At 37.3% G+C, this 11743-nt stretch overlaps 2 protein-coding genes across 8 annotated transcripts in view; one reads left to right on the forward strand and one right to left on the reverse strand.

Moving 5' to 3' along the window:
* Positions 1–32: 32 nt before the first annotated feature.
* Positions 33–4217, reverse strand: LOC111479430 (solute carrier family 25 member 44-like). Of its 7 annotated transcripts, none has more exons than XM_023124105.1 (10): positions 3853–4217; positions 2829–3210; positions 2104–2300; positions 1871–2012; positions 1612–1771; positions 1321–1396; positions 998–1046; positions 769–920; positions 401–682; positions 33–243 (listed from the first exon to the last, which is right to left on the reverse strand). In XM_023124105.1, exons 1-6 carry the CDS (start codon positions 3921–3923, stop codon positions 1362–1364), a joined length of 987 nt encoding a protein of 328 aa, XP_022979873.1. In that variant the 5' UTR covers positions 3924–4217; the 3' UTR covers positions 33–243; positions 401–682; positions 769–920; positions 998–1046; positions 1321–1361. The 7 variants fall into 7 exon arrangements, with proteins under 7 accessions (XP_022979873.1, XP_022979871.1, XP_022979872.1 ...); XM_023124103.1 differs by having other exon boundaries at positions 1149–1396; XM_023124104.1 differs by having other exon boundaries at positions 769–1046.
* Positions 4218–6990: 2773 nt separating this feature from the next.
* LOC111479326 (DEAD-box ATP-dependent RNA helicase 14-like) overlaps positions 6991–11743 on the forward strand; it is a 6782-nt gene continuing 2029 nt past the window's right edge. The window contains exons 1-6 of the mRNA XM_023123908.1: positions 6991–7306; positions 7715–8982; positions 9582–9803; positions 10092–10160; positions 10677–10946; positions 11054–11404. Of these exons, the coding sequence (XP_022979676.1) occupies positions 7717–8982; positions 9582–9803; positions 10092–10160; positions 10677–10946; positions 11054–11404 (2178 nt within the window). The 5' untranslated portion in view covers positions 6991–7306; positions 7715–7716. The remainder of the gene's footprint in view (positions 7307–7714; positions 8983–9581; positions 9804–10091; positions 10161–10676; positions 10947–11053; positions 11405–11743) is intronic.

The following is an 11743-nucleotide window of genomic DNA, read 5'->3' on the forward strand; positions in this document are numbered from 1 at the left end:
TTTTTTTTTTTTTTTTTTTTTTTTTTTTTTCCTACTGCTACCGTATTTTCCTAACTATTCAAATACCAAAAGAACCACGGCATATCGAAAAACTCACATTATAGGCTTTGATATCCTTGATCCACTCGGAATGAGATCGAACTTCATCTCAAGACAATCCTAAGAGCTTCACACCCTCTCTATCAAACTCTGTTTGAGCAGCCATCATCCAGATCTCCGTGGTACAAACTGGAGTGAAATCACCTGCATGTAAATGCCATGACAAAGCAACAATGTTCAATTTTTATTCACAAATGCAAGAGAAGACGATCATGCTCAGTTTCCATATTTTTCTACCCCCCAGCCATCCAACCCCAAGTGTGTTAAGCAACGCATTTCACGACATATGGACAATATTTACCTTGCTTCGCTGATTTGATTGACGTATGAGAATACAGAAGTAGGAATGCAGTTGTTTCCAATGATAACATTCTCGAACTGTGAGATCCCACATTGGTTGGAGAAGAGAGCGAAACATTCTTTATAAAGATGTGAAAACCTCTCCCTAGCAGATGCATTTTATAACCATGAAGCTGTTATATAACGAGTCAAAGCAGACAATATTTGTTAACAGTAGATTTGGGCCGTTACACAGACTCTTCCAATTCTCTGGCTGATCACTCCAAAACCATGGGCCCTTCACCTTATTCAAAGTTTGGTAACATAAGAATAGCAAAATAAGAGGTAATATTTATGCACCACAAAGTAACGATAAAAGTATTCTGATACCTGAAGTCACCGCCAGCAGGCTCCGACGGTATTGCAACTTTGCATTGGTGGTGGGATTCAAGAATGCAGACAGTCTTACAAATCAATGAAACATCATTCATTTTATCCGTTTGTTCATGATTACAAGAATGGAATGGTCTACGTTTCAACTACTGCAAGTTAAGATCTGTCCTGTGTCAATGATGATTCTATCGCTATGATTCATCCACTGCTAGTTTAAGATGCTTACTACACCGCCAAGAGGGGAAAAAATCAATGATTCAAGCATGCAAGAAATCCTACAAATCAATGAAATATTATTCATCTTTCCATTAGTTCATGAATACAGTTCTAACAAAATGAAATTCATATTGGTGACTTTAGAATTGTAAAAAGGACACCTGTGTTTCAGCATACAGAAAGGAAAAATGGAATGATCTACGTTTGTACCGTTGCTAGTTTGGTACCATCCTGTGTCAATGTGTTGCTTCTATGTTTCATCTGCTGCTTACATTCCCCACCATCCAAAAAAGATGGAAAAAAGAATGAAAAAAAATGAAGCATCTAGCTTACTATTCTATTCCTTCTAAACGTCCCGCACAAGTCCCTCCCATTCAAGATGTCACGATCTCCTTTAAGGAAAGTCTCTCTGATAAAAAAGTATAATAGAGGATTAAACAGCAATGCACAAGGTTATATTATATATTTAAGGGACTGATATAATATTTTTAGAAGAACTAATAAAAGATGATCGTTATAGATAAATATAATTATAAATTTGCACGAGAAGCATGATTAATAATTTAGGTGTTTTGAGTCAGTTTCATAAACTTTCACATAAGAAAAATGTGAAATATGACTTACTGATCAGTTCGTATGTGACTATCATCGTGGTTCCATAAAGTGACATATTCAAAAACCGAGGTCCAAAGCCTCTATAAAACCCCAACCATCCATCTTCCTTGAAGAGTGCTCTTGATGTCTTGAGCACAGATGGTCTTCCAATTCCATAGTTATCCATGACCTGCATTGGAGAGACACAAATAAAATAAGCGACTGTCTTAGCCATTTCATCATTTCGTACCAATGTCGTGCAGCGTATTAATACTAAAAACTATTTTACCTGAAGTCGTGTCTTTACTGTGTCTAGAGGAGTTGTAATAATAGACGAACAAGCACCTGCCGCCATTCCAGCTGTAGCCTGAACAGTAACCATCTCCATGTGAGAAGGTTTCTTCTCCATGCTATCTCGATATCCTAAGCTCCTAATAATGATTAGATTACTCATAGTCCAAGATTTTAACCATTAATGTAAAATTAATCCATATAGTTGACTATGCTGGAAAATTATTGCACCTCCATATGATATGCTGAGCAGCACCATAGACACCCCACCAGAGAGCAGATGCTGGGGATTGAGATACAGCCGTTAATCCAAAACCCCTATATAAACCACGAAATCCTTCAGCTTTCACCACTTTTCTCACAACATCAAGTGGCCCATTGCAGAAGGTGGTTCCAGGTAGCCCTTGAACCATCATCCTCTGACAAGTCTGCAGATAACAATTGACATTGTGTAGTTATTCCGGGGCATCACGAGTAGTAGATATAGATATAGGTATAGATACAGATTAAAATTGAAGCTGCTCACTTAACGTACTGACAATAATAAACTGTCAAGCAGCAGAGAGGAACAAGTTCACTATTACGTCCTTCATTCAATCAAGAGCAAATTTTCTGTTTTTATCCATATAATTTTTGTCTTCAAACCAAGTGAAGAAACAAGACCACTCCATCCTAAGAACTATATTGGAAATTAAACATGGGAACTTTTTCATTTTTCTTTTTTAGTACAACAAATATGGGAACTTGATCCTCCAACATGAAAGAAAAGATTACATGTTTGTTACCACTAAACTATGTGCATGGATCTTGTAACCATGAACCATGTATGGAAAATCATTAAATTCAAGCAAGTCTTAAAGAGTTCTCTCATCAAATTTCAATCCCAATCTTCTGAGCTAAACTTCTTCACAAACAAATATGATCTCGACAAGAATAGAAAAGAAATGTTCACGTACCACGTCCAACGGCACAAAGTATATGCATGAAACCAAATTTGAGATCATGCCTGCCACTCCATTAGCAAGACCAACACGAGTTGCTTCGGGCATTTGCAGACTTCCAGTATATTTCAACATTATGTCTTTCGATACTTCCAGTGATGTTAAAGCCAGTACCCTACCAGGTAATGAACCAACCGCTGAAGTACCAAAACCTCTATATAAGCCAGAGATTCCATCAGACTTCAATATATTCCAGAAAACTGACAGTCCACGCATGTGAGACAGACCAGATCCAGCAACTTGCATTCTAGTTTTTACAACCGCTGTTGGATGTAACAAGGCTGACTGAGCAGTAAAGAGAATTGCTCCAATTATATGAAACTTTGTCTTGTCCAACCTAATTGAAGTTATCAGTAACATTACAAGAAAAACGGATACAACATTACACGAAGCATGGAAATACATTCCAACCAATCAGTAAAAAAGAGCTACAATTCTTGATCACAAAAAATATTTTCATTTTGAGAAAAAAACTACAGTAGCATTGACAAGACTGTAAACGAAAAGAAAAGTATGAAGGCGTACTGGTGGAGATTATTGAAGGTGAGGACGTTAGAAGTAAAGTAGAGGAGAACAATCGCCTAGTATGAAATCACACGTTATATTGTGTAATGATCAACTGGTACAGAAGCCTAGTTTGGCGATTATAGAACATCGACCTAGTTTAAGCTCCAAATTCCACATGCTTAACAAAAAAAGAAGATACCAAAACTATCAGATCCTAATATTCTCTGACCAAAAAAATTCGAAGTCTAGACAAACCAAACAAAATTTCACAACAATCGGATGTTAATAGCTAAAACGCGCTTCTCAGACCCTTAAACGAATTCCTAAAACAGATACCAAGACATACAAGACAAATTCCACAACAACAAGACGTTAACATCTAGCATACTTTCGTTCAAAAACCGGTGAGGATCATGATTTTCGCTAGCAAATTAGTAGAATATTGATCGCAGAGGAAAAGCTAGTGGAGTACCTGTTCCAGTTGATGTCGGTATCAGCAAGCGCCAACTCCGCCGCTGGTACAGCTTCGGCGTCGAGAGCCATTGATCTGATGGTTCGGTGCCGTGATCACAGAGCTATAACTACAGCTACGGCACCACCTTTGAGCTTCTTCTTCAGCTTTCTCTTCCAACTCTCCCTTGGGCCAGGATAGTTGTAGAGAGGAAAATCGAAACAAAAAGAACCTGGTACGGGATTCGCTATTACGAGTCTCTCGATCGAACTTTTTGCCTTTAATTAATTGATCCAAATCGCAATAATGATCAAACGTTTCTAGACTTGTGAGTTTTCTAGGTGAAGCATGAGCTTCCACTTCCTTCTTAGCTTCTCAAGAATAAATGAAATGTTCTAGAAAGTTGTTGAAATCTGAAACAGAAATAATGGTTTATATGGTAATTATTATTATCCAGTTTTTTCTCTCTACAATGGTAGGATATTATCCCGTTTATGCTCTCATGGTTTTGCTTTGGGCTTCTCAACAGTGAAAACATATCTGCTAGGAGAAGGTTTTCATACTACACGTCTGCTAGGGAAGGTTTTCATACTACACGTCTGCTAGGGAAGGTTTTCATACCCTTATAAAGGGTGTTTTGTTCTCCTCCCCAACCAATGTGGGAAATCACAATCCACTCCCTTTGGGCCAGCGTCCTCATTGGCACCTTTTCTTTTCTTCAATTGATGTGGGACTCCCACCAAATCCATGGAACAGCCTTCTCGCTGGCACATAGTCCGGTGTCTAGCTCTGATACCATGTTAGACAAACACGGCTCTCCACAATGAGGGGGAACAGCCTCCTCGCTGGCACATAGTCCGGTGTCTGGCTCTGATACCATGTTAGACGAACACGACTCTCCACAATGGTATGATATTGTCCATTTGAGCATAAGCTTTCATGGCTTTGCTTTGGGTTTCCCCAAGGGCTCAAAATGGAGAGTGAATTCTTAGATTATAAACCCATGACCATCCTCTAAATTAACGGGACGCTTTCATCTAACAATTAGAATATCCTCGTTCCCTCCATCTTTTAGGTACACTTGTGTGGCATTTGGTTGAGACCTTCACTTTTAAATATTTATCTTTAACAATATTAGGGGTGTACATGTTGGGATTGAGTTCGGTTGAGCTATTTTTTTTTACCTAAATTGTAATCCAACCCAACCCGAAAATTTTCACAATCAACCCGAAATTGGGATGGGTTGTAAGTTGTCAAAAAAAAATTAAAAATTTTATTTATTCACAATTTATAATTATTCCGATAGAATCTTAGATAAAATATATTAAAAGTTTACAAACAAACCCGATCTATAATTATTCCGATAGAATCTTACATAAAATATATTAAAAGTTTACAAACAAACCCGATCTATAATTATTACTATAGAATCTTAGATAAAATATATTAAAAATTTACCAACAAATCCAAATCGATCTATAATTATTCAAAAATTAATGCGAAAATTATAACATATTAATATAGTTCAACATTGTCATCAAACTAAACTAAAGAAGCTAAATACTAAATAAAACTATAAATACTTATTTAAGAAAAATATAAAGATAAAACATGAAATTAAATAAGAATAAAACTATAAATAACTATTTAATCCGAATAAATCATTGAAATTAAATAAATAATAAAAACGATTAAAAAAAATATAAGGATAAATCATGAAATTAAATAAACAATAAAAACGATAAGATGTTATATATAACAAAAAGTAGAATACTATAAAATATTTTTATTGCAATTATGCTACTATCAAAATAAATAAATAAATAAATAAATATATATATATATATATATATATATATATATATATATAAAAATTGTCATTTAATAAATGTTAGAATAAATAGATAATAAATATATTAAAATTTAGAATTACTTTTAGTTTAATAACAAAAATCTTAAAAAAAAAATTAAAATTCTTAAAATAATCTATAATAAAGAAATTAAACAAAATAATAATAATAAAAAATGTATACTCTAGCATGGATGTCTTCGGAGGAGTGGAGGTACCACTCTGACAAACTTATTAATATAAAAAATTTATTATTATAATTTATATATTTTTATTTGGCTCAGATCAACCTGAAAACGAACCGATTAAGTTCAAGTTTAAATGGGAGTGGAAACAACGGGCGAGATAATAGATTTAAATGGGAATGGAAACAGAAGCGAGGAACATCCATATCTCACCTTGTCGTGTGAACTTCCCTAGGTAGCAAGTTTCAAATGACCATAATAGTAAAAATAGTTGAAACGCTCGAGTAAACGAAGGGGTATATGAATAAACTGAGACCATATTTAAACGAGAGTAGTTTTGTGATAAATGCTTGAGACAAACATTAAATGAAATTGGCTCTAATTCCGTTTCAACATTTTATCGTCTCGGTTTCTTGGTTTTAGTCTTACTACGTAGGAACTATCCGTTTTTCTGTCTCCTTGTTTGTCCTTGTTCCTCCTAGTTTCGTTCCCGTTAAAATTGTGTTTTTGAAGCATTAGGGTTTATCATACTCATCTTCTCCTCTCGACCAACTCTTGTGTCTATCTATAAAAAAAAATCAAGTTCATTACATTTCATCACTTCCTAACGTTATTGGTTATTGTTGGATGAAAGTCTCACATCAACTGATTTAAGGAATGATCATGAGTTTATAATAAATGAATACTCTCTCCATTGGTACGAGACCTTTTGGGAAGCGTAAAGCAAAGCCATGAGAGCTTATGTTTAAAGTAGACAATATCATACCATTGTGGAGAGTCGTATTCATCTAACATGGTATCAGAGCCATGCTTTTAAACTTAGCCATGCTAATAGAATCCTTGAGCCTCGATTGAGGGAAGGTCCCATATCGCCTAATTTAGAGAGCCATGAGAGCTTGTACTCAAATGGATAATATCATATCATTCTGAAGAGTCATTTCATCTGAGAGCCTCCTCTAAAAATTGCTTTTAAAACTTATACATATAAAAATAATGAAAAAAAAATACAATATTGTTAGCTATAAAACGGGTCGACCCACGGGTCATATCCAAAGTGTCGGAGTCTTGAACTCGTAACCCGTAGTTCTATAAAGAGCTCAAGAGCCGAAAGTAAGAGAGAAGCGTCGCCACCCGGTCGCTATTTGGACGTGCGAGATTCGAACGCAAGCCACAATAGATGATCCTGGCCGTCCAATTTTTTATCAATCGGTCCCTCTTCGTCGTGTAAATGGTAGATTGAGACGAGACGATGCATTCGGTAACATCTCCAGTAGCCCTAGCGCCTCAGAATCCCCTGTGAATCTCTCCTTGAAGAACTTTGTTGTTTGTTCGATTGAGCGATTCAACGTGCCAGTCATTTGGGGCATCCTTTAATTTTACTTCTCTCGTCAGGTCTTGACGAGGAAGGAGAAACATTATCGGAATTCGGATCTTTATTGAGGTAGATGTATAAAATTTTGTTTCTCTGATCATCTTGTTGCATTCTGTTTTTTTTTTTTTTTTTTTTTTTTTTTTTTTGGTTTGGAATTCATTTGTTCGTTGGTTTGATTCTTACTCAACTTAAATGTAAGGATGATTGGGAAAATTTTGAAGATTGAATGAATGATATGAGTTTGAAGGAAATTTCATTATGGCATTATAAGATATCTGAATTTAGTGTATAACGGATTTTAGTGTTTATTCTCTTTGCATACTGAATAAACTTGGGTTGGAATTAAATTTTGTTCTCAATTTTGGTTAACCTTTGTTTATAACTCTATGTGGTACTTCATCAGTGGATAGGAGAGATGCTAGCTGTTTTTATTGAATACTGACTTGTTTGTGATCAATTTCTTGATACATTTTGAAGTCATGGAAACTGGAGAGTCTGCTCCCCCTTCCCTTGGTCCTCGCTATGCACCGGACGACCCTACTCTTCCCAAACCCTGGAAGGGATTGATTGATGGGAGCACTGGACTGTTATACTACTGGAACCCTGAAACTAACGTAACTCAGTATGAAAAACCGGTCTCTTTGCCACCACCATTGCCGCTCGGTCCTCATCCTGGCGTCTCTTCTTCCAATCCTACTTCAGTTTCGGAGGCTCATTCAATGCCATCGAATGGTGCATTAACACCGCATGTACAGAAAAATCATCATGTCCCTCAACAAGAGGGCCAATCAAATAGCCAACTTTCTCAACAACCTGGACATCTTATGTCACAACAGCACAGTTCTGTTGCCGGTCAGGCAACTGTTAATCACCATCCTGGCTTGCAAATGGCACCAGATGGGCGACAAAATAGCTCGCAATCGAACCAGGTCATGCAGCAACAGGGGCTGTTTGCAATGTCGTCACCACATCTTGGCCAGCAGCAGGTCATGCATCAAGGTCAGAAAATGGCACATGCAAATCCACAAATGTCTCAGCATCCAAATCAGCAACCCCCGCAGAATCCAGGACAACCCTTACAGAATCCAGGACAACAAATACCACAACCATCAATCCAGCATTTAGGACAACCAAGCATGCAAAATCAAACGCCATTAGTTGGGCAGCCTCAAGGTCCGCAACCACAATATGGTCAGCAGCAGCTTCAGTATATCGGCTACCAGCAAAGTGTGCATCCAAGTGTGCAGCACAATTTGAAGCAGCAAGTTCAACAAAGCCCTTTAGGTCAACCATTTGGCAATCACCTTGAGCAGAAGTCAGCTTTTCTGAAGAGAGAGGAGGATAATATCCAGTCAGGAAACCAAGTTGGCTTTTCTTCTTCCCAGTTTGAACAAAGTGGTGGTACCTCATCTATTCATAACCTTCATCCTGGAACCAATTCTTCTCAAATGCAATTTGGTTCAGCATCAGACCAAGCACGACAATTTGTTGGCTCTCCAGGAAACATACAACAGCAGAATCCTGTGGTTCAATTGCAGCATGCAGGTACTGAATTGGCTCATCGCCAACATCATTCTAGATTCCAAGATCAGATGAGCCCAGCAGTGATGCAGGGGCAGCAAACTAGTGCTGAAAATTTGCCAGGTAGAGCTGGAAACGAATATTACTTTGGCAGGAATGAAGGGCCTGGCGTTGGTCCACTTCAACCAAGGCTTGCAGCAATACCAATGGCAAGGAGCCAGCAGGTTCTGCATTTCATGTCCATTTGTAATTCTTCCATGCTTAAGTTTCTTTTTTGGGCATTGTTTAAGTAAGATTCAAATATGAGGGATGGTTGTCTACTATGACAAAAAACCAGATATATTTATTTTCATATCCTAAGATTTGTTCAAGTTAAAAAAAGTTGAAAGGGGGCTGATATATTTATTTTCATATCATTGGGTTTTACATGGAAGATATGTAGTTAGCTACTGTAAAGTTTTATGAGTGAGGTTATATGTGGATTTTGATTAATTATGAAATTGGATTAGAGGTCGTTCCTACAGTGGAAGTCTACACTTGTGGGGTTTTTTTTTTTTTTTGTATGCCTTGTGTATTGTTCCATATTTCTCTTTTGAAGCTCAGTTTACTACTAAAAACAACTTTTTTCCTTGGCCATTACTTAGTTTTAGGTTAAGAGAAATGTTTTTCTTTAACTATGATATGAGAAATAACACTTTCAGTGAGAAACAGAAAAGAATTGGAAAAGTCAGGTTAAGCAAAATTTTGTATCAAGTTTCCAAGTATTTTTGTTCTATTTGATTTATTTTTTCATGTAGCTTATGCAAATTGTCCTTTCTTTCAGGACACAAGGATGAGTGGTGTCTCATTTCCAACTGCAGCACCTGGCCATCCTAGTGGGACCAATTTTGCTGCTGGGCATTCACATAATATGTACAGCCATGGATCTGGTGGCCCACCATTGTCAAACAATGCTTTGATAGGCCCTCCTCATATTGGAGCTTCAGATGTCACTAATATGTCACCTGTTGAAGTTTATCGTCAACAGCATGAAGTAACTGCTACGGTTTGTATTTCAGCATGGATATCTTTTCCAATTATGTTGGTGTTGTAAATGCCATGGGCTGTTATAATTGTATCACTGACTACCAATCATGTTGTCCGTATTCTGTGGGAAAATCAGTGTGAAATTGTCGAGGTTATGTAGTGTCTTGGAAGTTGAAACATCACTAATTTTAAATGCAATTTGTGTGACTGACTTTATTCATGAGGTGTGCACCGTTGGTTCAATCTGTAGTAGTTAAGCTACACTTTCTTTTTTGGTTGTAAATGACCAGTTCAATTAATTTTGCAGGGTGATAACGTTCCATCTCCTTACATGACATTTGAGGCTACTGGCTTCCCTCCGGAGATACTGAGAGAGGCAAGTTTCACGATTGCTCGAACTTCTTTCAACTGGGTTGTGCATGAAAAAAGAGAATCCATGATCCAGCTTACTCATCTCTTCTGTTATTAATGTAGTCTTTACTCATGAGTTCTCACTTGTCGCAGGTGCGATATCTGCTCCGGAGGAGGAGCATATGTCGTACGCTGCACTGCTATTGCTACACTTGCACATGCAACAACCCCTTGATTTTTGGAGGCTGCAAAATGGGTGGTTGGAGCCTTTCTAGGGCATCTTTTAGTAGAGTGTTGGCTCTTTGACCAGATCACACCTGATGTGACTGAGATGTCTTGCTTATTGGCTCTGCTTAATATGTCTTTATTGCCATCTTTTGTTGCCTCGAGTTGCTTCTGTAAGCAACTGTTCTATGGGATCTTTTGTGCTATTTCGTTTTTGCTGTTGTAGAACTCTGTATTTTTAAAATGTATTTCACCCATGAATGCTTTTGGCATGTTTTAAACTTGGGTTGAGTCTATTTCCATCTTTGTGCCATAGATATATTCTGCTGGTTTCTCTTCTCCAACGCCAATTCAAGCACAAACATGGCCAATTGCCCTGCAAGGTCGGGACATAGTTGCCATTGCTAAAACGGGGTCCGGAAAAACTTTGGGCTATTTGATTCCTGCCTTCATGCTTCTTAGGCAGTGCCGGAATAACCCTCAAAATGGACCAACGGTGTTGGTTTTGGCTCCTACTAGGGAGCTTGCTACTCAAATACAAGATGAAGCTATTAAATTTGGGAGGTCTTCCAGGGTTTGTTGTACGGTAAGTTTCAAATGTTGCCTTTTTGTGTCCTTGACTCATCTACTTCTGCTTCCTTTTTTTGTACGTTTTTTCTCCTTTTCATGGGTTAAAGCTCTTCCTTCTTTCAGTGTTTGTATGGTGGAGCCCCAAAAGGTCCTCAGCTAAAGGAGTTAGAACGTGGTGCTGATATTGTTGTGGCAACTCCTGGCCGGCTCAATGATATACTTGAAATGAAGATGATTAAGTTTAGGCAAATTTCACTTCTTGTGCTTGATGAAGCTGATCGAATGCTTGACATGGGATTTGAACCCCAAATTAGAAAGATTGTGAATGAAATACCACCTCGCAGACAAACACTTATGTATACAGCAACATGGCCCAAGGAAGTAAGAAAAATAGCGAATGATCTTCTAGTCAATTCTGTCCAGGTGAATATTGGTAGCGTTGATGAACTTGCTGCTAACAAGGCTATAACTCAGGTACCTTCAACAAATATGTTTAATTCTTACATCAATTTTGATTGTTTCATTAATTAATGCACCATAATTATATTAAATTCCTCATAAACTATATAATTAATTATAAATTGCCCATTTAAAATTCTGATCACATTTCCCTGATTAACCAAATATAGGAGTCTTGATACCGAGCAATCTTTATTCTCGAGCCTTAATCATATGAAGTTGTGTCATCCTGTAGTATGTAAATTATTACATGTGAACCATTTCTAGATGATTTGTTATTGATCCCTTTTCTTCTCTCTTTTGACTTATTCTCTTTCTCTCTTTTTTTTTTTTGGGGGGGGGGGGGGGGGGGGG

Source organism: Cucurbita maxima, unplaced genomic scaffold, assembly GCF_002738345.1.
Source record: "Cucurbita maxima cultivar Rimu unplaced genomic scaffold, Cmax_1.0 Cma_Scf00005, whole genome shotgun sequence".
Classification (NCBI taxonomy): domain Eukaryota; kingdom Viridiplantae; phylum Streptophyta; class Magnoliopsida; order Cucurbitales; family Cucurbitaceae; genus Cucurbita; species Cucurbita maxima.